The 27,007-nt window shown below is 39.8% G+C and overlaps 1 protein-coding gene across 1 annotated transcript; it reads left to right on the forward strand.

Annotated features, from left to right (window-relative positions):
• The first annotated feature begins 1,870 nt into the window (after nucleotides 1-1,870).
• CD53 (CD53 molecule) lies at nucleotides 1,871-24,102 on the forward strand. The gene is made up of 8 exons (XM_033093983.1): nucleotides 1,871-2,015; nucleotides 12,497-12,576; nucleotides 13,590-13,778; nucleotides 15,256-15,330; nucleotides 15,959-16,054; nucleotides 21,239-21,319; nucleotides 22,377-22,460; nucleotides 23,269-24,102. The coding sequence occupies exons 2-8, from the start codon at nucleotides 12,514-12,516 to the stop codon at nucleotides 23,338-23,340; spliced, it is 660 nt and encodes a 219-aa protein (XP_032949874.1). The 5' UTR covers nucleotides 1,871-2,015; nucleotides 12,497-12,513; the 3' UTR covers nucleotides 23,341-24,102.
• Nucleotides 24,103-27,007: the final 2,905 nt, after the last annotated feature.

Genomic DNA, 27,007 nt, shown 5'->3' on the forward strand with positions numbered 1-27,007 from the left:
GCTTTCCCATGAGCCTGCCCTGGTCAGAGGTTATTCCAGAATCTGAGTGTCTCAGGGTGAAGGAAAACAGAAAGAGCCAACTTTCCCAGGTGCATGCTTCTAAGTCAAGCACCAGGGAAAGTATCCATCTCCTCATTTATCAGATGAAAGCAATGTGGCTCAGTGATTGGTCCCAAGTTCACAGCTGACTAGGAATACATTAGGGTTATTATCTAGTCCCTTGATTCTTTCAGTCTAAGAAAATCCCAGTGGATACAATAGAGTGAAAACTGGAAACGTATTTTTCAAAATCTGGTCATACAGCATTCTCTGTGACTTTGACTTTGAGTCCCAGCTCTGTCATTTCTTAGTTGTGTAATCTTGGACAAGTTATCTAATCTCTTTGAGCCTCTTGTTTTTTTCACCAGGAAATGGGGATATAACATTAACTATCTACCATATTTTCCCGAAAATAAGACTGGGTCTTATATTAATTTTTGCTCCAACAGATGCATTAGGGCATATTTTCAGGGGATGTCTCATTTTTTCATGTACAACAATCTAGATTTATTCTAATACACTCATGTCATCTTCTGGAACATTGTTATAACATACTAAATGCATCCATCTGGCTGACGATCGTAACTGGGGCTTATTTTCAGGATAGGTCTTATTTTCGGGGAAACACGGTAGTAGGATTATAGTTAGATGTTACTGTTGACCTAAAAATAAAGGGCCAAAGTGAGAGGCAACAAGCATTTATTTGAGATCCAAGAGAATAGCTATTCAAGAATTACTGATTCAGGCAGAAACCCAAAAAGTGTTCTGGTTAGGAGTTGAAAGCAAGGGGTATTTATGAGAAATGGAAGGGGACCAATTACATGAAGAGAAGGAAGGACTCTTCCTGGGTGTGAATAAGCTAAGGAAGGAATTTCTACGGGTGCAGATAAGCTAACACAGTGATGTTAATTATAAAGAATGTCTTTAATTTTTAGTCTGCTAGTCATACTGTCTGCTTTCTGGTTACCTCTGCAAACAATTATTTGGAATCCAGTGCTGTTTTAGGCCCAGTCCAAAGGTTATTTTGCCCAGCTTTAACATTCCAAAGGTTTGAATAGTGAAAGTGCAAGGCAGTTCCTTGGGATGGCAGCTCCAACTCCATTTCAAAGTGGCTCCATTGATATTATATTTACATTACTATTAATAAACTGAAGCTGACAGGTTGAGATTTGCTTGGTATCTCACAGCTAGCAGAGATAAAGCTGGGACTGCAACCCAGATCTTTGGGCTCTAAATCTGGGGCTCCTTCTATTAACCAAATCATTTCTACCAGCGTCCCTTGGATTGTGCCTTGGGGGTTGCCTTCAACAATTGTCTTACATAAGGCCAGTACAGCTCCTGAGACACAACAGTCTGAAAATGGTGGCCCAATCCAACTGGAGACTAGAGATTTCTGCAAGGCAGTTGGAGGAAAGGTGAGAAGGTGGACTGTCTTAACACACATTCCTAAGTCTCAGTCCTAGAAAACTTTAAAATTTTAATTATTGGATTGCACTCTAGTCTCAGTCTACTTGAATAAGGAATTGTGGTGGTGGGGCCAGACAAACTCATTCTTGAACAGATTCGTAGGTAATTCTGAGGTGCCACCTTGACTGAAAAGCACTGTCCTTTTCTAGATGAAAATTGATGCCCGAATCATCCAAGAACTCACCGTACTCACAGATTAGTGCCTGAACCAACTAGGTCTTTGAGTTTTCCTGTGTTTCATAGAAATCTGTTTGGGTGGGTCATGGGAACAAGCTTCTAAAAAGCCACAGGGGAAGGATTGCATCTCTGAAGCTTAAAAGGGTGGGCCCAGGCTCACTTCCTCCCTCTCCACATATGGACTTCCTGTTGTCGCCGTATGTTCACATTTATTCCTCCTTCACTTCTCGTTTTACACAAATAGCCTCGGACTTCCGTTGTAACAGCTTTGTCGCAGCCACCTGAAGGACAATCATCAAGTCTAAAGGACTGAGGAAAAGTGCCTACAAAAGGTAAGATTGATGACATTTTAATCTGGTTTGAGAGCAGAGATGAACCATGTGGGAGAGGGTATCTTCTTAGGGGTCTCTATATACCTCGCTAGTGACCCTAAAATCTCCTGCTTCTGTTTCACAAATATTGTGCAGGAAGTGAAAGGATCAGCAAGATCCTAGTAACTCTCTAAAGGCAATCAGGCCAGAATTAAGCAGGTTCCCATTTTCCGATATCTCTTCGGGTCAGGACATTCTTATCCTTAAATTGCTTCTGAACTTGAAATTCTGTATGTGGCCATTTATGATGTCTGGAGCTGCCTGTGTGACATGAAGTTGGGGAGATTTCCTACATGCTTTGGTCTTTAGCAGATTGGTCTTATGATTTCAAAGTAAGGAGAGAACCAACAGCCAGAGCCATTTAGAAACGCAGCTGGGAGATGTACGTCTACTTCATTTGAGAAAATTTCAAAAGTAAACTTAGTGACTCCCACTAAATACAAGGACTGCTGCAAATCACAACACCCAGCTCAGCCAGGAACAGACGACGTGGTCAGTACCTGTGTTTCAAGAGGTGAAATTTAGACGCCTCTAAGAGATGATTAGAATGGCTGTTTTCAAATGACAGGAAGTGCGTTGTGATCATCAGAGTTCCCCCAATATTCAGTTTTCCTCTTTGGAGTGCAAAACATGAATATTAATAAATATGACATGCACCAATCAATGAAACTTGATATTGCAATATTTCTAATTCATGCCCTATAACTAGTGATTGAGGTGTCATAGACTCAGAAAGTCATAGCCACATTTGGCCCTGGCTTTCTGTGACCACCACAATTGCTAGGTCAGGTCACCACAAGGACTCTAAATCAGAGCTTTCTCCTTCCAGGACCAGCAAGTATCTCTCCTGGAGGGGAGAGGAAAGTTCCCTAGGATCACAACCACCCACCCACAATGAGGGGTGGGAAGGCCAAAGCACCTCGGGCTACTGAGCCTTGAATTTACAAATAAAGGCCAGACTTTTCAACAAAGTCATTTAATAATCAACTGTTGAGTACCCTCTGGGTCCAGGCACTGGGCTTTGGAAGATGATGGTGGGGACCGGTGGTGGCAAGGTAGGAGGACAGTAGTCCAGCAAATAGGCCTGCCCGTAAGGAACTCCCATAGGAGAAAAGAGATATTAGATATGTACACAACTGCTTTGGAAGAAAGTTGAGCAAAAGCAGAATCTTAGCTGCTGGCTAAACAAAGAAGTTTTGCTTTCTCAATCTCTACCAGAATCTACACTGTTTTGAAATTGCAGTTTAATTGGAGCAGAGACTGAGCTAAAACATGGTTTCCTGTGATGTTTCCTGTGTGGGCTGGTTAAGAATAATTAGCCTTTAAATGAAAGGATTGGGCACCTTTATACCGACAGGGAACAATTCAAAACCTAGCCCTTCACAATTACTATAACCTAAGGGATTTCCCCTTTGGTACTTGACAGGAGACACAAACTGGAGAGGTCAAACTCTGTTGGTCTTCAGTTTCTTATGTCCTCAGGTTGACCTCTGTCTACTCAGAAGGCTTCAGACTCGGAGCTGAGGCCTTTTCCTCTTCCTTACTCCAGTCTTGCAACATACCAGTGGCTAGGTATTGTGCTAAGTGCTTGGAGACACAAAGATAGCTGATGTGGTTATCAAATCCGAAGTGTTTGTCGAGTCTAGCATGGGGGGACAGACACAAATACTACACAGAAATTCAACAAAATGTTATCTTTTCTATAATCGAGGGAGTGTGTGCACAAAATGTAGGGGAGTTTAGGAGTGTGCCAAAGACTCCCTGGGAGAAGGGGTGACTGCCTGGCTCCACTTTCAAAGAAGTATGAGTTTGCTGGGGAGACTGGGGATAATGGCATTCAAGACAGGGCACAGTGTATGCAAACTCAACACCTGTGAACCCCCAGGTATGTTAGACATGAGAGTAAGCAAGACTGGAACATGACAAGCCACGACTGCAGAACCACAGGAAGCGGATATCCATTTCCCTTCCTTGGTTCTAGAATCCCAGCACCTGAAAGTGGAAGGCGAGATCCTTCACCAGGCAGGTGGCCTAGCCCTGGATGGGGCTACCCCTGAGATGGAATATGACCTGAAATGAGGGTGAAGAGGCAGATATTTTCCTCCTCAGCCTAGATTTGCCAGTGGTAGAGTGAAAGGTGGAGCTCTTTGTGAGGTTACAGCCATTCTTTTTCCCTCAGCTTCTGTTCCGGGAAATGCTGTGTTGATTTAGTTATGGTGGTTTGGTTTGTGTTCCTACATTAGTCAGCCCACAGCACTTCCTGTACCAAGTAAGTATCTGATGTATGCAGGCAGATCACCCTGGGCCTAGAGATTGGGCACTTGCCCTCAGGGTGCTCCAGGACCCAGCTGCCACCACAGATGCAGAGCGATGGAGTGAAAGTAACACAGAGAAACCAGACAGCTGTGCACAGCGGGCCTCCAGGTGGTTGCTGGGGCACCGAAGGAGAGGATGGCAGCTGGGGGTTGGGGGGTCAGTTTGGGAAGGCTGTCGGTAAGTAGGCTTTGGGAAAGAAGAAGAGAATGCATTTCCAAAGCCAATGTGTGATCCCTCAGAGTGGAGGCCATGGGTCTGTGTTGGGATACAGAGGCAAGCCGTTTATTCATCCCCGTCTCACCAGCACACGGAAGTAGCAGTAGCTTCAATACATCATGTGTACTGGCCAAGAATTGTTGAAAAGAAAAGATGCCACAAGGATACATTTGTACAATCATTTAAAATAGAAGTGTTATATTCCAAGTCTTAGGATGTTGTTACTTAAAGGAAACTTGGAGATTATTCAGGTTCAAATAAAGCGCCCAACTCATAGTGACAGCCCAGGATACACTGGGGGTGCTAAAAAAAAAATGTATACACATTTTTAAGAGATGTTAACACTTTGGTCAATGTTGCTCAAACAGCCGTTCGCCGTAATCAGAAGTGTCTGGACGCTGATGGTAACCATTTTGAGCACCTCTTGTAACTGCAGAAGTCAAATATGACTTGTATTCATCTTTTGTTATCGATATATATTAATAGTCTTTTTCCTTTCTTAAAATGTGTGTACATTTTTTTGGCACCCTCTGTATTAGCTATTATTGTAACATTCCAATCTACTTATTTTCCAGATAAGGTGACTTGTCCAAAGTCCTAAAATTACTAAACTTGTTATTTAGACTATTTCCTGCTTCTCTATGAAATTCTCTCTCGTCCACACACTATACTCCCTTTTCTTATAGACTTCTTATTAAATAGGCATCATTAGACTTTGTTTCTTGTTCACATCAAGAAATTTCCATCAACTTTAATTAAAAAGAGCATCACATTCCAGAAAAAAAAAAGAAATTTCCAGGGCACTTTAACTTAAGTGAAATATAAATACAACTTAATTATAAATCCAATTGATCTGAAATCAATAAGCTAGCAAATCATATATTTAATTTACATTTAATTTGTCAAAATTTTGGTTGACATTTTATATTTCAAGAGAACTAGTTGAGGAATAGGGGTGAGAAATGATTTTGACACCTCACATATTTTAAAATTTGTCCAAGTAAATTTGAACTCATGGTTTAATATTCACTCTATATAGGAGCAAATAGAAGCATTTAAGAATTATCCAGACGTTTGTTCTTCTAAAAATAGCGATGGTAGAATCTCAGTATTTATACTACCAGGGACTTAAGTTGTAATGATTTTGAAATCAGAATCCTTTAAATCAACTACTCATATTAAACTCTTTTGAAAAAATTTCTAGTTTGACAAAAATTCAGACTTACAGAAAAGTTGTGAAAATAGTATCAAGAATTTCTGAACTGCCTTCACCCAGATTGCCCAAATACTAACATTTTACCAGATTTTCTTTATTCTTCCCTGGCTTTCTTATTTGAGGGTAATTGCTGACATGATAGTCTTTCTCCCTCTGTGCTTTAGTGTGTATTTTCTACAAACAAAAACATGCTCTTCCATAACCACTTTACAATGATCAAAACCCGGAAATGAACACTGGTACAGTAATACTGATGATTCATAGATTTTATTCAGAGTCTACCAATTGCCCCATTATTCTTGATAGCAAAAGGAAGTCTCTGATCATACATTGCTTTTGACTGTCATGTCTCTTTAGTCTGCTTTTATCTGGAATAGTCCTTCTTTGTATCTTATGACATTGATATTCTTGAAGCCTCCAGGCTAGTTATTTTCCAGAATGTTCTTTTTGGGTTTGTCTGATGTTTCCTCATGACTAGATTCTGGTTATTCAAACTTTTTATAGGCGAACCACAGAAGTGGCTTCCGTTATCCCACAGAGAGCCTTGTCCTTACTGGGCTGTGCTTGTATGCATGAGGGATAGGCTTCTCAGACAGGAATACTTCACGGCAAAGTTTTACACATTTTTAGAGTGAGGACAGAGAACCTCTAGTCTACTGACTCCGCATTAGTGGTAACTGTTTGATGTAACTGTTCCTGATTTAGAGTGGTCTTGTTATAAAGGTCCTTGTCTCAGCTCAGTTGCTAGTAGTATCTGTGATTTTTTTTATTGAGCTATTATCTTGCTAAACTTCCAAATGGTAGAAAATGAGTCTCCAAGATCATCTGGATTTGTCTTTCTTCATTTTTTTCTCTCATCTTTACTTCTTCCTTCTTTCTCTCTTCTACGAATCACCAACTCCTCTCCCCTGAGAGCAGCCTTGAAGGGAAAAAAATTTTCACCAGACCACACCAGATCAGGGAGGAATAAGATGATAGACATGTTCCGTTGCCAAAGTGATGGAGAGATGAGAGGAAACTAACGCCTAAAAGTTGTTGGTTTTGTTTTGTTTTTAGTATCACCTCTCCCCCTACAATTGCCTATTATTCCCTGGAAGAGACATACGTGCCTAACCCGCCCTCCCGCCTCAGCCACTGCTCACAGGGGTGCAAACCGAAAGATGGAGGGAGTCCTTCTGGAGGCCCATCATTTTGTAGCAAGAGAGTTGAGGAGCAGTGAAAGGAGCGTGGGCTCTGGAGGCTGAAACACCTTGGCCTGTGCCCGTGTTTGCTGATCATTAGTGGGGTGATCTCGTACCAGTTATCTAGGCTGTCTGAGCCTTGGACTTCCTGTTTGCAAAGTGGGGCTATTGACACCAAAGTTGCAGAGCTGACGTGAGGATTATAAATAAAATATGTTTATGAAGAACTCGGTCTTTTTTTCAGGGTTCAATGAACTATATCATTGATCTAAATTTATTTTGGCAAGAGAGCCTTAATTTGGGGGCCCTCATAGAGAACAGATTTTTCTTTCTGTTTAGAAAACACTTCTTTTTTAAAGATTTTTTTTTTATTGGGGAAGGGGAACAGGACTTTACTGGGGAACAGTGTGTATTTCCAAGACTTTTTTTATTGGGGAACAGTAGTGTGTTTTTCCCAGGACTCATCAGCTCCATCCAAGTCAAGTTGTTGTCCTTTCAGTCTTAGTTGTAGAGGGTGCCGTTCAGCTTCAAGTTGCTGTCCTTTCAGTCTTAGTTGTGGAGGGCGCAGCCCACCATCCCTTGCGGGAGTTGAACCGGCAACCTTGTGGTTGAGAGGACGCACTCCAACCGACTGAGCCATCCGGGAGCTCAGCGGCAGCTCAGCTCAAGGTGCCATGTTCAATCTTAGTTGCAGGGGGCGCTGCCCACCATCCCTTGCTGGAGTCGAACCAGCAACCTTGCGGTTGAGAGCATGCGTTCCGACCAACTGAGCCATCTGGCCACCGGGAAGCTCAGCAGCAGCTCATTGACTTCATTCTAGTTGCGGAGGGCAAAGTTCTGTTGCCCAGAGCTCCTACTCTAACCAACTGAGCCACACGTCCACCCTAGAAAAAACTTCTTAATCAAGGCCCCCAGTATCCTTCACTGATGAACACAAGACCTGCACAGGCTCTGTGTAGGAAGGGATGGGATGCCAACGATTGTCTTGCGGAGCGTCATCCTCTTCCATATAGACTGGCAAATAGATCTGTATAGAGAGGAATGTATGTAGAGAAATGTCTGCAAAGATGGTCACCAAAAACGTTAATGGTCGTTATCTCTGGGAGGTGGGGTTTCAGAAGATTTTGTGCTTTCTTCGTTGTACTTTATTGTTTGAATTTTTATGCAAAGGGCACATAAAACTTTTTTTTTAATTATTTACAAAATAATGAGATAAGCAAAGATCTGGCCCCAGATATATTTTATTCCTGAAAATCTAGCAGGAAGCTGTGTCGTCCTCAGAAATGGGCTGGTAGGGAACTTGATCTCTGAACTTGATCTTTTATTCAGTGTTCACTGAACTAGGCACTCTGGTACTGAGCCATCTAGGAAATATTAGGTTGGTGCAAAAGTAATTGTGGTTTAAAAGGTTAAAAATAAATGCAAAAACCGCAATTACTTTTGCACCAACCTAACCACGTTTTGTTTGTTTGTTTGTTTGTTTGTTTGTTTGTTTTTATTGGGGAAGGGGAACAGGACTTTATTGGGGAACAGTGTGTACTTCCAGGACTTTTTTCCAAGTCAAGTTGTTGTCCTTTCAGTCTTAGTTGTGGAGGGCGCAGCTCAGCTCCAGGTCCAGTTGCCGTTGCTAGTTGCAGGGGGCGCAGCCCACCATCCCTTGAGGGACTCGAGGAATTGAGCTGGCAACCTTGTGGGTGAGAGCCCACTGGCCGACGTGGGAACTCCTTCGGAGTTAGGAGCACGGAGCTCTAATCGCCCAAGCCACCGGGCCAGCCCAAATATGACCTTTTTTAATCCTTAATTTTTTTTTAACCGATATTGATGTCATTTTAAAGATGAGGAAATTGTGAAAGTTAGAGAGGTTCAGTGAGTAGCCTAAGGTCATGCTTCTGGTAAGTAGCACTGCCAGAATTCAAAACTAGATTTGTTTGATTCCATTACTAGTGTTTCTCAAGCTGTGTTCCATGGAACACTATGTTCTCTGAGCCATCAATAAGTAATCTTCAATATAAGAATGGGTTTGTGGTTATATAAGTAGACTTTTCTTAGAGACCCACAGTGTACATTAGCATATAACAAGTTTCTCAGCAGAAGTAATTCATTAAAAAAACCTGTTTATTGTTTTATTGTGGCTTGTTTTTATTTAATCCCATTTACTTCCAAAATTATTTGATCACGGATTCCTCTCACTCCCTATTGTTTAATTTGTTGTTGTTTGAGGAACACTTATTAGTATCTCATAAATAAAAAAGTCTGTGTAACACCAAAGCTATCTTGCTGTGGCTCCAGATTGGTCTCTAGGATTGGATCGGATAAGGCTGGAGATCAAGAATTGATAGTTTCTTGAAGCTCCTGTCCGACCTTAGCCACTTCTTTTTCCCTCCTCCTGCCTCCTCCCCCTCCCCCACTCTGGTTCAAGCCGTTGTTTCTCAGTCTAGTTGTGTAGGACACAGCTCCCTGGCCCATGCTGGTATTATGAGCCTTGCGCTGCCCCCTGGCTGAGGCAGTCAGTCGCCAGTCGTCGGTCGGCCGCTCACAGTAGCTCACGGCAGCTCTCCCCAGCTGCCGGCCACTCATGCTGGCCACCGGCCACTCATGTCAGCCAACAGATGGAATCAAACAGATCTAGTTTTGAACTTAAACTTAATTAAGTTCAAGACCAGATTGGATGGCCATGCAAGTATGGGTCAAAGAAAAGAGAGGGATTGAACTAGAAATCCACCAGACGGTTTACCTTCTCAAGCTTTTTGCTTGGAGGAAACTAAAGTGTAAACTTAATCCTTGGCTTCCCTGTTGGGCTGTGGGAGGTGGCCACAGCTAACTGCAGTTTGGTCACGGAGGTTTCCTAGAAGCTGACGTCAGGGAATTTCCTCACAGAGCCATGAGTCATGGGGCTAGGAGTTGCAGACTTTGACAATGGATGCATGTCAGTTCTTCCAAGCGGTGGAGTTGGAAGGGGTGATAGGGTAGGAGCTCAATAACTGATCAGTCACAGTGAATAAAGGGAAGGGGGAATATGTGGAAACTGGGGCCATCATTGCGTGTGGTAAAAGTAGTGACAATATTTACCAAATGGGCAGTTTTTCTCCTTCAATTTAGTGTGAGTCTGAATAACTAAAAAAATCAGGATGGCGAAAGAAGAGGTTCTTCTTTCTGTCTGTGAAGTAATGTCATTATTTAGCTGCTTAAAGAGATTACACTCATTTGAATGTCAATTACGTCATTAATACAGCTGAAAAATTTTGAATTCCCATGGCATTTGGTACTATTCTTTGGGACTTGACATATTCATCTTTTATTACTGTGCAAAAGGCTACAGTAAGAATTCTCAAGAATTTGGAGATGGAGAGTGGTAAATGTCACAACTTAAGAGTTAAATTAATTTTAAAATTCTGGATAAAATGAATAAGATTATTTTTCCATAGATGCATCTCAGTCTACGAGAGACGTGGTCAATATAGAGAGGCCTGGGAGACGCTCAAATCTATCATCCACTCTTGAGAAACAAGAGTGGTCCTTTAAGACTAAATAATCACGGGTTCCATTTGTTGAGTACTGGCCATATGTCAATTTCTGTGGTAAGATCATTAAATGTTCACATCCACCCTCTCAGGTGTAAGTATTACCCCATTTTACATAGGAATAAATTGTGACTAGAAATGCTAAGTAGATTTCCAAATCTCAGATAGCTGTTTAGTGGCATTTGTGAGAGTTGACTTTAAGTTTGACCTCAAAGCCTGTGTAGTAAATCATCATTTTTTTTTCACCTCTCAAGTACAGTAGTCCCCCCTTATCCTTGATTTCACTTTCCATGGTTTTAGTTACCCATGGTCAGCCATGGTCTGGAAATATTAAATGGAAAATTCCAGAAACAAACAATTCGTAAGGTTTACATTGCACCGTCCTGCTCTGTCTCACTTGGGACACGAATCATTCCTCTGTGCAGTGTATCCACACTGTATATGCCTGCCTGTTAGCCACTTAGCAGCCATCTTGGTTATCACATCAACTGTCCCAGTATCATAGTGACCCTTCCAGTAGCCTAACACTATGTCTATGCCGACGCAATTCACTACACTTCGTGTAGGCTTATCGTGTAGGCATTGTATCAGCTCGCATAACCACAAGCAGGGCGAGTGCAGTACAGTAAGATGTTCTGAAAGAGACCACTGTCACATAACTTTTATTATAGTATATTGTTAGACTATTCTATTTTATTATTACTTATTATTGTTAGTCTCTTACTGTGCCCAATTTCAAGTTAAACTTTATCACAGATATATGTATATAAAGAAAAAAACATAGGACATGTAGGGTTAGGTACTATCCACAGTTTCAGGCATCCACTTGGGGTCTTGGGACACACTTAAAATCTAATTAACTTTAACTTGGTTAAAGTTATGATGAAGAATTAGGAATAATTCTGAGTGTCAAGACAAGAAAGGGAGGAAAAGAGGACAAAGTAAAGGAAGAGGAAAACAGTGTGAAATAGATATAAGTATTTAGTCTTTTCAACAGAGATTACTCTATTGTGGAACAGAAGTAGCTCTTCAGGCTTATCTGCAGCCTGACGAATCATCTCTCAAGACCATCTGATTTCTGGGTACCCTGACACAGCAAATCTATGCACCAGTAAAATGCATAGTTCTAATGGGAGAAAAAAAGAAATTGACATTCTGTTTTACACATTAGCCTCATGTGTAGTTTTAAAATATGAGTCACTCTAGAGCACCCCATTACTTCTGAGAGAAAATTCAAAATTGTGTGTCTGGATCAATGGAATTGATGACCAGATTTTGGATATTGATGTCCTCACCAAGAAAAACATTATGTTTTTTTAAAAATTCAAGCTCTCTTTTCATTTCTCCATTGGATATTTGTTGGCCAGTTTTATCTCTGCTATAAGATTGACGTGTCTGGAGGATAGCTACTGCTTAGTCACGATTGCATCTACCACAGCATCTGAGAACAAAAAACACCATAAATGTCTCTTCAGGAAAAGAATAAAGGAGGCATAAATATGTTCCCACCACCTTCGTGTAGAGAGGTTCACAGACCACTAGAAATATGCATGTGCATCTCAGGGCATCTAAGGAAATGGCTCATTGAGCCGCTGGCCTTCTCCACAGCCTATCCCTGACCCCAGTGCTGCCATCTTCAGTAAGTGCCCAGACACTAGTCCTTGAGTATTGGCCTGGTGTGTGTGTGTCACTGTGACTCACCCTCTTCCAAGAATGGCTCGATTGCTTACTTCTAGAGCATTTTATTCCATGTTAAGCATCCTTGGTTTGTTGAATTGGAGCAAAACTGAGTGTCCAAGATGAGTCAATTGGTACCTCAGTTCAGAGACTAAGAGAGCAGGGAGTTTGGGGAAACTTTCCAGAGAAAAGTCATAGCTCAAACCCAAGGTAAGGCTGGAGATCCTTGAACCCTGAATATGTGTGCCCTCTGATTTTTGGAGCCACCTTGCAGAGTCAGGTAACTTACTTCCTGTTTTTCCTTACACTCTTTAGTGCAAGAATATCCCAGCATGGGCATGAGTAGCTTGAAATTGCTGAAGTATGTCCTGTTTTTCTTCAACTTGCTCTTTTGGGTAAGTGCGTTTCTTCTGAGCACGGCTGAGCTCACCACCTCTCAGCTACACTCTAGTTCTCTCTCCTCTACTGAGGAGAATTGTGTGAAGTGCAGTTTGTGTGTGCCCGGGTCATGTGCAGTATGCCCAGCCTAAGAAGGAGGGAAAATACTTTCCTCCCCTCTTCCCATCTTGCCACAGTGTAAGCTTGCAGAATTGAAAGGTAACCAGTGTGGTTCTTTATGGGGATGCTGTTTCTTTCTCTGGGGGCTTTAGGCTATTACTGCTCACTGCTGACATCTATGGATGAGAAACCTAAGACTCTACATTCTGTGTACTGAGTACCTCTTTTTTCCTAGCTTTCATCTTCCCTCCTGGGCCTCTTGGAAGAATAGCTGATTGAAAGGGAAGTCACCTTTTCTGGGGAGATTTAGCAATTGAATTACAGATATAACATGGGATAGTATTTGTTTCTACCGTGTTTCCCCGAAAATAAGACCTAACTGGAAAATAAGCCCTAGCATGATTTTTCAGGATGGCATCCCCTTAACATAAGTCCTAATGCGTCTTTTGGAGCAAAATTCAATATGAGACCTGGTCTTATTTTCGGGGAAACATGGTAGGAGAATGTTCTTAAAAGTTGGCTCCTCTAATTTTCTACCTAGCAAGATGAACTTCTCAAACAGGGACTCCCCTCTACACGGTTGTGCTTTCCACGTGTAATGGAAGACCATATGTAAACAGCTGAGGGAACAAGGAGTAGAGAATCTGAAGCATGAAGATACTGTGTTACTCCCAGGAGTGAGCTTCCCCTGGTATCTGACATGGGTAGGAGGCGGCATGAGTGAGACATCACAGGAAGATGTTGGGGTCACCTGTGTTCTAGGTGCATGGGAAAAATTGGGTAAAGAGGGAATTCATCAGTCTTGATAGAGCCAATGGAAAAAGGTGATTCTAATCTCAATTAAGTGAGAGTGTAAGGAGATCCTCGAGAACCATGTTTGACTGTAGAATATTGTGATTCTTCTTTTCAGCTCTGTGGCTGCTGCATTTTGGGCTTTGGGATATATCTCCTGGTCCACGACAATTTTGGGGTGCTCTTCCATAACCTCCCCTCCCTCACGCTGGGCAATGTGCTTGTCATCGTGGGCTCCATTATCATGGTGGTTGCTTTTCTGGGCTGCATGGGCTCCATCAAGGAGAACAAGTGCCTGCTTATGTCGGTGAGTCTCTCACAGATGATGTGGTACTGTATGTGGGGGGACATGGTGCCTTACACCCCAGGCAAGATGTTTCTTGGCAGCTCACCTATGGGCAAGGGGAAATCATAGGAACTTAAACCTGGCATCTCAGGTCAACCAAGTCTATCTAGACCAATAGTATTTTGTTTCTCACTGGGGTCCCAGGGATGGGTGGGAGAGGGCATTGCTATCGTTTTTGGAATCCATTTTACACCGTTAACAAAAACATTTGTCACTGCAACTTCCATTCATAGCATTTTGTTTCTTTTTCATGTCTGGTTGAAATCAAGTGTCATCCATCTACCTAAATCCTCCTCCCGTTAGTATATATTTTCAGGATCTGACTCAGAGTCACTAAGTAATGGAACAACTAGTTCCCTAGGTTCTTCTGAGTACTGCAATCCTCCCGATATGGCAGAGGATGCTTCCCTATTTCATATCTGCACGAGATACGCCATAGTGTGAGTGACCCAGTCCAGGCAGGGGCCCAGGCTACAGCCATTGAGGTCTAATATGAGAGATATGAGAGCTTTTCAGTTGTTCCCTGTCAGGTAACTGTTCCGAGGAGCACTTTTAGGCTTCAGTTTTGCCTGTAATTGCTATGAAAAAAGAGCTACTTACTTCTCCAGTGGGCCCAGGACAGAGCTTGGTATAACAGTGCCACTCCATCCGTAAGTGTGGGTGCTCAATCACCTTGGTTCTTCCTCAAGTCCTTTGGTTAATCTTCTTTCCCGTATGGGTCAACTCTTAAACTGGAGCCAAGAGATAGAATAAGAAAGTCCCTGTGCTCAGAGAGTTCCCAGACTACTGGCAAAAGATGGAAGATAATAGACATGGGGAAAAGGTTTTAAGTAGTCAAAATTCATGTTGGGGTAAAAAGGTGAAGGAGCGGAAATAAGTGAAAATGTGTTTTCTGTTGTGTCTGTTAACAATAAAGGGAGGAAGCAACTGAAGTTGGAGGTAAATATGAATTAGAACCATGATTAAAGCGTCTCTTTTCCCCATCTATACAGGACTCCTCTCAACTTCCACCATCACCTGTCCCCACCCCAAAATAGCCCTGTTCTTGCAGAAAGGACCAGGCCCCAAACTCTAAGGATTCATGGTTTAGTTTACTGGTCTTTTGCTCAACTGTTTTGATAGGTGGATGCCAAAATTGTTTCATTGATTCAACAAATGGTATTGAATATGCATTATGCACGTAGAGCTTGATAGGCACTTGGGAAGAAAAGAACACAGTTAGAAGACAGCTGATCCGCCCTCTACAGTCTTGGAGTCTAGCTGTAGGAAAAGAATACATATTCCTCCCAGAACAAAAGAAAGCTGATGAAGGCCCAAGCAGGCAGGAATAAGAACCTACCACTCACGTGCAAAGACATGACTGGATGCTCCCAGCATGGAGTGGGAGTAGGGGAAGAACTGGGATCAGTGGTGTGAGCATGTTTCTGCTTTGTCCCAGTTCTTTGTCCTGCTGCTGCTTATCCTTCTTGCTGAGGTGACCTTGGCCATCCTGCTCTTCGTGTATGAACAAAAGGTAAGTTATAAAGAGCACAACTCACGGTCGTTGTGAGGGGGAGGGGACAGTGGAGAAGAAGTCGACACAAAATAAACCCTATAATTAGAGGGAGAAGCGAAGTGGAAGGTTGAAGGAAAGGGAGATTTATTATAATTTGGGAGAGAAAAATATTGCATGAAGGATATTGCATTTGAATGGGTTTTGAAAGATGAGTAGCAAGAACAGTGAAAACAAGCTTATCTTTCTCCTACTTACTTTTCTTCATGTGTTTAGCAATATAGAATATGTTTCAGTGCCTAAGAAAGCCCATTCTTTGATTGTCCCCTTTTCTCCTTTGTAAAATCAGAGTTCTGGAAGCATAAGAGACCATTTTGTGCTTCTTCCTTCAATGCCATCTCACCCTTAGCACTTCTTCTTATATATATATATATATATATATATATATATATATATATATATATATATATATATATATATATATATATATATATAAATGTCCAGAACGTCCCTCCCTTCCCTTCTGTAGCTCTGAGATCATTTGGAAGGGAAGAGCAAACAGAACCACTACCCTATACTAGAAAGTCCTTGTTCCTTGAACTCACCTCCTTTTTACTATGTCTCCTTTGCTGGAACGTGCCCTTCCCAGCTGAGGAAGTCTGTGGCTGATGGCCTGACTGACAGCATCCAGCGATATCACTCGGACAATAGCACCAAGGCGGCGTGGGACTCCATCCAGACATTTGTGAGTACAGATGGAATCTTCCTCAGCGCAACCCTGACCTAATTTTCCAACCTCAGTCTCAGGGGTGAGAGGGGACTTTCTTTCTCAACAGTCAGAATCTAAGCTCCACAGCCTATTAGTTCCAGAATATGCTTGGCTTCACAAACAGGAGGGACAGGAATCAGTCTGATTGGTACCAAGTTGTCTATATTCTCTTTCATCCTTCACCAACTCCAATAGGTTTATGGTTTATGACCCACACGTGTCATACAAGATTAGTTTGTGTAGTTTCCAAATTTTTCCTAGAAACAGAAATTGTATCAGACAAAGAAATCTCTTTTGTATTCCTGAGTCACCCAAATCTTGCTTGTCACCTAGTTCACCAGCATCCCAGTTCTCAGACACCCTCCACACCCACAAACATAGATTAACTCTGCATTCCTGCCTTGGCGTGTTGGGAGATAAAGAAGGGTCAGGGATCCAGCCTGGCACTGGCAGAGTCTGTATCTCAGACATGGAGCATCCTGTGGCCCTGCCATGTCTGCTCAGTGTGGAGTAGAGGACATACCACAGGAATTAGCACCCAGAGACCAGGATTGGGTGGCCTTAGGAAAGTCACTTAACTACTCTGAATCCGCAATTCTTGATTTTTTAATTCAGTTTAAAACCCTATGTATCATAGAGTTTTCAGACATATACAAAAGTAAAGAGAATGATAGCAAAATGAACCTCTGAGTACCTATCACTCAGCTTCAACAGTTAACATTTTGCCAATGTCATTTCAACTAATCCCCTATGCTTTTTTGCTAGACTATGTTAAAGCAAATACTAAACATTATATCATTTCACCCGTTAAATATAAAGATAATAACCTTTTTTAAAAAAAAGTATTTGTATTTATTTTTTAGAGCAGTTTTAGGTTTACAGCAGAACGGAGAGAGGTACAGAGATTTCCCACATACGAGTACCCTCTGCTCCCACACATACACAGTCTTACTTATTGTCAATATTACTCACCAGAATTATACTTTTTTTTTTAACCAAGGATGAATCTACATTGACACATAATTACCACCCAAAGTCCGTAGTTCACAGTAGGGTTCTCTCTTGGGGTTTTACACTCTATGTGTTTGGACAAATGTGTAATGAAACACAACCGTCATTATAATATCACCCAGAATAGTTTCACTACCCTAAAATCCTCTGTGCTCTGTGCCTGTTCATCTCTCCTCCTACTCCCATCCGGGGAAACCACTGATCTTTTTATTGTCTTCATAGTTTTGCCTTTTCCAGAATGTCATATAGTTGGAATCATACAGTAGGTTACATTTTCAAATTGCCTTCTTTCACTTAGTTTCCTCCATGTCTTTTCATGGCTGAGTAGCTCATTTCTTTTTAGCGCTGAATAATATTCCATTACCTGGATATAATACAGTTTACGCATTCCCCTACTAAATGACATCTTGGTTGCTTCCAAGTTTTGGAAATTATGAATAAGACTGCCATAAACATCCATGAGCAGTTATTTGTGTGTGGGGGCATAAGTTTTCAACTCCTGTTGGTAAATACCAAGGCGTATGGTTGCTGGATCCTATGGTAAGAGTAGGTTTGGTTTCATAAGAAACTTCCAAACTGTCTTGCAAAGTATCTGTACCATTTTGCATTCCCTCCAGCAATGAATGAGAGTTCCCATTGTTCCCCATCTTCACCAGCATTTAGTATCAGGGTTCCAGGTTTTGTCCATTCTAATAGGTGTGCAATGATATCTCATTGTTTTTTAATTTTCAATTCCCTGATGATATATGATGTTGAAAATCTTTTTATATGCTTACTTGCCAGTTATCTGTCTTTTTTGGTGAGGTGTCTGTTAAGGTCTTTGGCTCGTTTTATAATCAGTTTATTTGTTTTCCAGTGGAATTTTCAGAGTGCTTTATATATTTTGGGCAACAGTCCTCTTTCAAATGTGTCTTATGCTAATATTTTCTCCCAGTACGTGGCTTCTTTTCTAATTCTCTTGATATTGTTTTTGCAGAGGAGAAGTTTTTAATTTTAATGAAGTCCAGATTATCATTTTTTCCCCATGGATTATACCTTTGGTGTTGTTTCTAAAAAGGTATCTCCGTAACCAAGCCCATCTAGATTTTTTCCTACATTATCTTCTAGAAGTTTTATAGGTTTGTGTTTTACATTTAAGTCTATGATCCATTTTGAGTTCATTTTTGTGAAGAGTGTAAAGTTTCTGTCTAGATTCATTTTTTTGCATGTGGATGTCTGGTTGTTCCAGCACCACTGGTTAAAGAGACTATCTTCAACCAATGTATCATGGTCAAAGATCAGTTGACTCTATGTATGCGAGCCTATTTCTGAGCTTTATATTCTATTCCATTGATCTACTTGTCTATTCTTTTGCCAGTACCATACTGTCTTGATTACTGTAGTTTTATAGTTAGTCTTAAAGTTGGGTAGCATCAGTTCTCCAGCTTTGTTCTTTTCCTTCAATATTGTGTTTGTTGTTCCGGATCCTTTGCTTCTCTATATAAACTTTAGAATCTGTTGATTGATATCCATACAATAACTTGCTGGAATTTTGATTAGGACTGCATTGAATCTATAGATCCAGTTGTGAAGAACTGACATCCCGACAACATTGGGTCTTCCTACCCATGAACATGGAACATCTCTCCATTTACTTAGTTCTTTTTTTTATTTTGTTTATCAGAGTTTTGTAGTTTTCCTCATATAGATTTATGTATACTTTGTTAGATTTATACCCAAGGATTTTATTTTCGGGGGGGAGGGTGCTAATATAAATAATACTGTGTTTTAAATTTCAAATTTCACATATTCATTGTTGGCATATAGGAAAGCAATTGACTTTTACATATTAACCTTATATCCTGCAACCTTACTATAATTACTAGTTAGTACTAGAAGTTTTATGTTGATTACTTTGGATTTTCCTCATAGATGATCATATCATCTGCAAACAGAAACAGTTTTATGTCTTTCTTCTCGAATTTTATACCTTTTATTTCTTTTTCTTGCCTTACTGCATTAACAAGGACTTCCAATATGATGTTAAAAAGGAGTGACTTGTACTTGATTTTAGTGGGAAAACTTCAAGCTCTCACCATCAAGTATGATGCTAACTGCAGGGCTTTTTGTAGATATTTTTGTACCAAGTTAAGCAGGTTCCCTAGTATTCCAACCTTTTGAGGATTTAAAAAATTATGAATGGGGTTTGGATTTGGCAAATCCTTTTTCTGCATCTGTTGATATGATTGTGTAATTTTTCTTTTTTAGTCTTTTGATGCAACAACTTGCATTAATTGATTTTCCAATGTTGAACATGTCTTGGTTCAATTTTATTGTGATGAGAACATTTAACACTAGATCTATCTTCTTAACAATTCTTAACAATGCATTATTGTTGACTATAGGTACAATTTTGTACAGTAGATCTCTAGTGCTTATTCATTTTTAAATGTTGAACCAGTCTTACATACCTGGTATAAATCCCATTTAGTCAGGGTGTATAATTCTCTTCATGCTTTTTTTTATTCAATTTGCTAATATTTTGTTGAGGATTTTTGCATCTATGTACATGAAAGACACTGATCTCTAGTTTTGTTTTGTTTTTTCTTATGTCATTGTCTGATTTTGGTATTAGGGTAATGCTGGCCTCAAAGAATGAGTTAGAAAGTAGTCCCTCTGCTTCTATACTCTGAAAGAGATTATAGAGAATTAGTGTAATTTCTTCCTTAAATGTTTGGTGGAATTTACCAATGAACCCATATGGGCCTCGTTCTTTCTGTTTTGGAAGGTTATATATTATGATTCTATTTCTTTAATGGATATAGGCCTATTCAAATCATCTATTTCTTTTTGCAGGAGGTTTGGCAGATTGTATTTTTCAAGGAATTGGTCTGTTTCATGTAGGTTATCAAATTTGTAGGCATAGAGTTGTTCATAGTATTTCTTCTTTATCATTTTAATTTCAATGGGATCTGTACCCCTCTTTTATTCTGATACTAGTAATTTGTATCTTCCCTTTTTTTTCTTACTTAGCCTGGCTAGAACCTTATTGATTGTATCGATCATTCCAAAGAACCACCTTTTGGTTTTGTTGATTTTCCCTATTGATTTCTTATTTTCAATTTCATAGATTTCTGCTCTAATTCCTATTTATTTTCTTCTTCTTACTTTGAATTTAATTTGCTCTTCTTTTTTTAGTTTCCTAAGGTGGACACTTAGATTACTGATTTTAGATCTTTTCTAATATTTGCATTCAATGAGATACATTTTCCTCTAAGCACCGCTTTTTCTTATTAAATTCCACAGATTTTTATGCATGGTATTTTCATTTTCGTATACTTAAAAAATATTTAAAAATTTTTCCTGACATTTTTCTTTCACCATGTGTTATTTAGAAGTGTGTTGTTTAGATTTCATGTAAAATAACTTGTTTGTAATATATCTAAAATTTTATAATAATTCCTTAATATCACTAATAAATGATCTACAATCAAATATTTCTAACTACCTAAAAAATTAGTTTTACTTGGTTTATTCAGGTCAAGGTCCAAACAAGGTCCACATGTTACATTTGCATGATATGTCTCTCTAAATCTCTTTTAATTTATAACAGTATTCCTCTTTGTTCATGCTATTGATTTGTAGGAAGAAATTAGGTTGTTTGTTCTGTAGAACCCCCACTTTCTGGATCTGGCTAGTTTCTTTCTCAAGATATTTTAGTGTCAGAGAATCTTTATCTCCCTTATTTGTGAATCTGGAAGCCTGATGGAGGTTTTATTTCTAGTGAGACTAGCATGGCTGATACATCCTATTACATCATGTAAGCAAGCACATAATGTCTGATTGTCCTACTTTCTGTGATCTTAAGACTGGTTGGTGGGTCTACCTATGGTCAAACTAATCCCTTCATGATAAAGTCCTCTGTGTATCTAATCTTCGACCTGTAAAGTGTGAATAAACTAAACATACACTCTGTACTTCAAGGAGTCTATATGAATGAAATGATATAATGGATTTGAAAGCACTTTGTTCAAAGGAGCTATAGTAGTGAGGCCAATTCTGGATTTTTGCTATAGAATGAAGTATGAAGGGCCCATCTTTTCTCCAAGGCCCAGAGTTTTCTTTCTGCTGACTTCTAACAATTATATTTTTGGGGTGTTTGGCTTTCAGCTGCAGTGTTGTGGTATAAATGGCACAAGTGATTGGACCACCGTCCCACCAGCATCTTGCCCTTCAGATCCAAAAGTTGAGGTAATTTTTTGGACAACTTTTTGTTTGTTTGCCTGTTTGATTAAACTTTTAATTATCTTAGAAAATCCAGTCATACAGGACCTAGTCCTCCCAACCAGAAACAGGGAACCTCGAACAAAATAGACACTAGGGAGACAACCCAAGTAACCAGACAAATCAGGAAAAACAAAAAAGGCACAAGCTAATTTAGACTAGAGATGTGATTAAGAATCTTGCTGCCTTAAACTGTTATAATAGAAGGGGAAAGCATGTGATAGAGACAGAGGATTATGTCTAGATTTTTCTTGAGCAAGAAGTGGGTCTCCTTATGGCTGAAAGTGAAATTTGTAAGGTTGAGGTAGAAAAGCTTCTTCCTCTACCCGTTTCTCTGCTCTCCTTCTTTGGAGACGGCAGCATCCAGTCAGTGAAATGAGTCATAAGTAAAGAGGTGGGAGAGAGAAAGTTGGAACTACTGAAGCAAACTGCCTACTTAATTTGGACCTCTAGACTAGACCCAGAGAAGATGCCAAAATCATCTTTCAACTCGACCAAGTCCCTAAGGTTCTATTATCCCAAGTTACCCACGCTTAGGGTTGTTTAGAAATCTCTGGAATTTTTTAGGTCTGTGCAGAAAGGCTGGAACACCTACCAGCAAGCAACTGCCCTGGAGCTTGGTAGGGCCATGACAGATTTACTGGTTTTTGAAGCAGAAGCTGAAATGCAACCAATCCTAGCATTGCATAGGCTATATTCCCATTTGTTAATACCAAGTCAGCAGTAAATTTTCAAAGAACATAAGGACATCTGTTGCTGACATACCGTTTGGGAGTTAGTTGAACTCAGTGTGTGAGGATTTAAGAATTCTTCAGGTGTTACTGTAATGATAAGAACACCAGAAAAGTCTAATTTAATATTCTCGACTTTATGCCTGTTTCTTTATTCATGTAAAGAAAATAAAAATGTAACACCTGGCCTAAGTCTCTTGGCATAAGGCAAAATACAAAGTATCTTCCCAAAGAAACCTCTTGGTAAAGTTGAATAATACAGCAATATAATTTGTATTTGTAATTTTTTCTAGGGATGCTATAAAAAAGCAACAGTGTGGTTTGAGTCCAACTTCCTGTATATTGGCATCATCACTATCTGTGTATGTGTGATCCAGGTAAGACCTTAACCACAGGACTATTTTGAGGATTAAATGAGTTAAGTCATCTAAAGTTTCAGAACAGTACCAGGTATGCAGTATGTGCTCAATAAATATGAGCTCCCCAGTCAAGTAGCAAATCATGTTATTACCAATTTAAAGCATACAGAAAATATACTGTAAGATCTAGCTGGTCAACTTATTCCTACGAGAAAAGCTTGTGATGAACAAAACAGTCTACTTTAAAAATTGGCCTTGTATATTAAGCAAGAGTTGGTGATGAAAATTATAATCAATTTCCTTGTGTTGTTTCTCTGCTCAGTTTAAGTCAGGAATTAATTGGGGGTAGTTTTATATTCTTTATTGTGTGATATTTCTACTATTGTTATAGCCAAGTCTTTTGGGTATATCACAGATTAGTTAAGACTTAATCAAAGAGCTCAGAGGGAAACAATTTTTCTCTGCTTGAAAACCAAGAAGGCCTCGGGCATGAATAGAGTTAACTCCTTGCATGAAGTGCTGACTTGTTCAGAACGTGATTATACCAGCAGCAGAGCTTCTTAAGCCTTCTTAAGGACTTCTTAAGGAGACAAAAGATATCCCAACACTTTATACTCCACTCTCTTGCCACCTTTACTCCCCACTTACCTACCCATTGCCATTCTGAAACTAAAGGAGACAACACCTGAGAAGGAATTGGAATTGATGACAGAAGGGTGGTCTCAGTATAATAAAGACTTTCTTTTACTTTGGGGCTGATCCCAGGGGTTGTGAGAGAGATGGCTCTTCCTACAAAGACCTCATATTTTCTCAACTCTTTCCTCAGGTGTTGGGAATGTCCTTTGCACTGACATTGAATTGCCAGATTGACAAAACCAGCCAATCCCTAGGGCTGTGACCTGCTACTGCCTTTGCTGGAAAGACTTGTTTCATCACTGGAAATCCAAAACCACTTATAGTGTGAAGCCCAAAATCATCATCTCCTGGACTGACATCTTTGTTCAATTCCCATCTCTTCCTTGTTTTGGTCCCTGTCTTATACAACCAGAGAAGAGGGTGTTGGCCAGGCCCTTCCCACCTCAGGAATCAAGACAATCATTTACAGTGGCAGCTATGTCACTCAAAATGGTGACACTAATACCTGAGCATTTTCCAGACACGAGAGGCCGAGAGACCCTGTGGCATTAATGGCTCAAGATCAAAGGATGGGCCCAGGACTTGAATTTTCAAGACTCTAGTCTCTAAATCATGCCCAGGTAATTCTCCAAAGTCAGCAATAGACAATGGGAAGGACGCTCTGGAGCTAGACTTACTAGATCATTGTCACCACCCTGAGTTTCCTTTAGATAGGATGCCTTGGCTACAGAAACGACGGGCTGCTCTTTCTCCAAAGAGTGAGGTTTCATTTCAATTTCTTTATTAAAGGGCATTATTGAGTCATTATAAATCTTTCCAGAAGAAATGATCCATTTACTCGTATCCTGACTTTACCAATCTCTTAGCCTTTGATTTACATAACTATGGAGTAACTCAGAAGGACTCGTATCTCTGAAGGTGATAATCACATTCAGAAGAGTTCTGGTGTTCTTTCTCTATCACATGAAGTTTTGTTAATGTACTATTTTAACTCTTTAGTAAATAAAATAGCATGTGATCTCAATCACTACATTCCCATTCTTATATCTCAAATATACTTTACATAACTCAGACTGATTGCCTTGCCAGCAAGTCAGGAATATTTGTTATCTATTGCTGCATAACAAATTACCCCAAAGCTTAGTGGCCGAAAACAACAAACATGTATTATCTCCCAGTTTTTGTTGGTCATGAGTCTGGGAACAGCTTAGCTGGGTGATTCTGGTTCATGATGTCTCACATAACTACCATCAAGATATCAGCTAGGGCTGCAACCATCTCAAGGCTCAACTGGAAGAGGATCCACTTTCAAGCTTTTTCCTATGGTTCTTGGTAGGCATCAGTTCTTTGTGCAAACATGTACCTTTGCACAAAGCTGCCTTATGACATGGCAGCTGGCTTTCACCATAGCAAGACATTCAAGATAGAGCATGAAATACAGCACCCAAAACAAGCCATCATCCTTTGATAGTATCATTCAGAAATGTCATCACATCATTTCTGCCATATTCTGTCCCTTAGAAGTAAGTTGAAAGTTAAACCCACACTCAAGGGGAAGAGATTAAACAACGGTATGGATACTATAGGGTGGAGATCATTGGGTGCTATCTTAGAGGTGGCCAACAATGCCATGTTTGTTGGGTCAGGAAAAGGTAAATCAAATTGTCAATAAGCTAAATTAAATTGTTTATATGATAACCACATTTTGTGAATCAAAAGATCAGAGCATATCTAATACAGAGCCAAATGCAGAGAAGTCAAAGAAAGGTATGAAAGAATTGGTTTCTATTCTCAAAGTGTTGTGTAGAATCTCCTACTTCCCTTTAAGGAAAATTGGTCACTTTAGTAGTAGTGTATAGGAAAATCTACACCTTTTGCACTTTCCTGAGGCAAAGAAGTTGCAGAGAAGACATTCTCTCAAGTATCAGAAATATCTCACATGCAACATGTACAAAATGAAACTTATCGTACCTTTCACATTTGCTCTTCTTTGTTCCCTGTATTAGTGAGTGATAACACCACCTACCCAGTTGCCTCAGCCAGAAACCTGGGCTTGTCCTTAACTCTAGTCTGTCTTTCACTCCCAACATCCAGTTAATCATTAAATTTTAAGGATTCACCTACAAAATACCAAATCCATCCATTATCCTTATTTTATTTCTTGCCCGTATTCCTTCAACAGCCCATCTCTTGTCGCCTAGTAGCCACTATTGGCCCCATCTAAACTATTCTCCATACAGCAGTCAAAATAATATTTCTAAGACTTAAATATAATCAAGATACTTCCCTGCTTGAAACCCTTCAATAACTATGTTTCTCTTAGGGTAAAATCCAGGTTCCTTATTAAGTCTACCATGTCCTACATGATATGTCCCACTCTGAGTTCTCCAGCCTCACCTCTTGCCATTCTCACTCTTATTCTATGTTTTAGTTACATTAAAGTCTATGTAGTTGCTCTTGGCTTTATCAATACAAGTCAATTTTTCCCACTCATCCACTGTTCCTCTTTTCTCTGGACAATTCCTACCCTCTCCTTTCTCTAAGGAAGATTTCCCTAACAATTACAAAGTTTACTAACTATTGAGGTCTTCCCAAGTATGAGACAGCATGCTGAGAGCTTTACATATCTTCCCACTTAAATATCAATAAAATGTCTCATGTGTACCTCCATAACACTCATAGAAACTTCATAGATCTTACCATATTTTATTTTAATCACTTATTTATTTGCCTTTATTAATCACTGGCCTGATCAAGTTAGAAAAAGAGAGAAAAAAGGTACAAATTAATTATAAATAAAAATTGGGCCATAACCATAGATACAGGTAAGAGTTTAAAGCCCAGTACAGAATGTAATAATAATGAAAAAAATTAGGCCAATGATTTTTTTTTAAATGTAGGTGCTACAGACAATTTTCTAAAATAATAGAAACCATACAAATTAGCTCAAAAAGAAAGAGATTTCTGATTCTGATAAGATAGTAGACAACATGACTAAACTTCCCACAATAAATATCTAAAATGCTGTATAAAATCTTTGAAACATTTTATTAAGACCATTATTGTGCTAGAAAGAAAATCAGGGATACTCAAGCCAGAGACCGACTGATGGTGTGAACCAGCGAGGTAAGAGAAATTTGAGGGCACTTTCCAAACTTGGTCAAGTTGGGTATCAGTTTTCACGGCCTCGTGGCACATGGACTAGAAGAGGCAAATTTCAGTGTCTGCTTAAGGTTGGGCGTCTAAGTAGAAGTCTTTTCTCTTTTAAGTCAAAGACCTCCAAAGGGCTCTACCTTAGTATAAGAGTGAACTAGAAATACCACTCCTTTTCACCAAAGATTACATGAAAATTTCTCTAAAACTTGACAATGGAGCAGAGGAAGGCAACATCCTTAAGAAATTGAATCCATAATCTGGTTATCATGTTGACTTAAAGTGTACATTTTGAGTCATCCTCAAACTCTCAAACTGAAAATGTAGTTTAAAGTAGTCCCAAACAAGAAGTTATCTCAGGCTCTGGCAGAAACAAAACGCACACACATTCTAAAGGAACAAACATCATACCAGGTCTCCATGAATCTCATGGAGAGATGAAAATTTTCAATGGAATTGAGCTACTTACAGTCAAAATTCACCAAACACATGAGAAAACAAGGCACTATGAGCAGTGTATGAGGGTTACCATTTCTCCGCATCCTCTCCAACACTTGCTATTCCTTGTCTTATTGATAATAGCCATTCTATTATCAGGTGTAAGGCAGTATCTCATTCTGATTTTGACTTGCATTCCCCTTATAGCTAGCGAAGTTGAGCATCTTTTCATAAGTCTGTTGGCCATCTCTGTGTCTTCTTGGGGAAAGTGTCTGTTCAAGTCCTCTGCCCATTTTTATTAATAACTGGATTTTTGTTGTTGTTGTTGAGTTGTATGA

The sequence above is a fragment of the Rhinolophus ferrumequinum genome, chromosome 22 (assembly GCF_004115265.2).
Source record: "Rhinolophus ferrumequinum isolate MPI-CBG mRhiFer1 chromosome 22, mRhiFer1_v1.p, whole genome shotgun sequence".
NCBI classification, from domain to species: Eukaryota; Metazoa; Chordata; class Mammalia; order Chiroptera; family Rhinolophidae; genus Rhinolophus; species Rhinolophus ferrumequinum.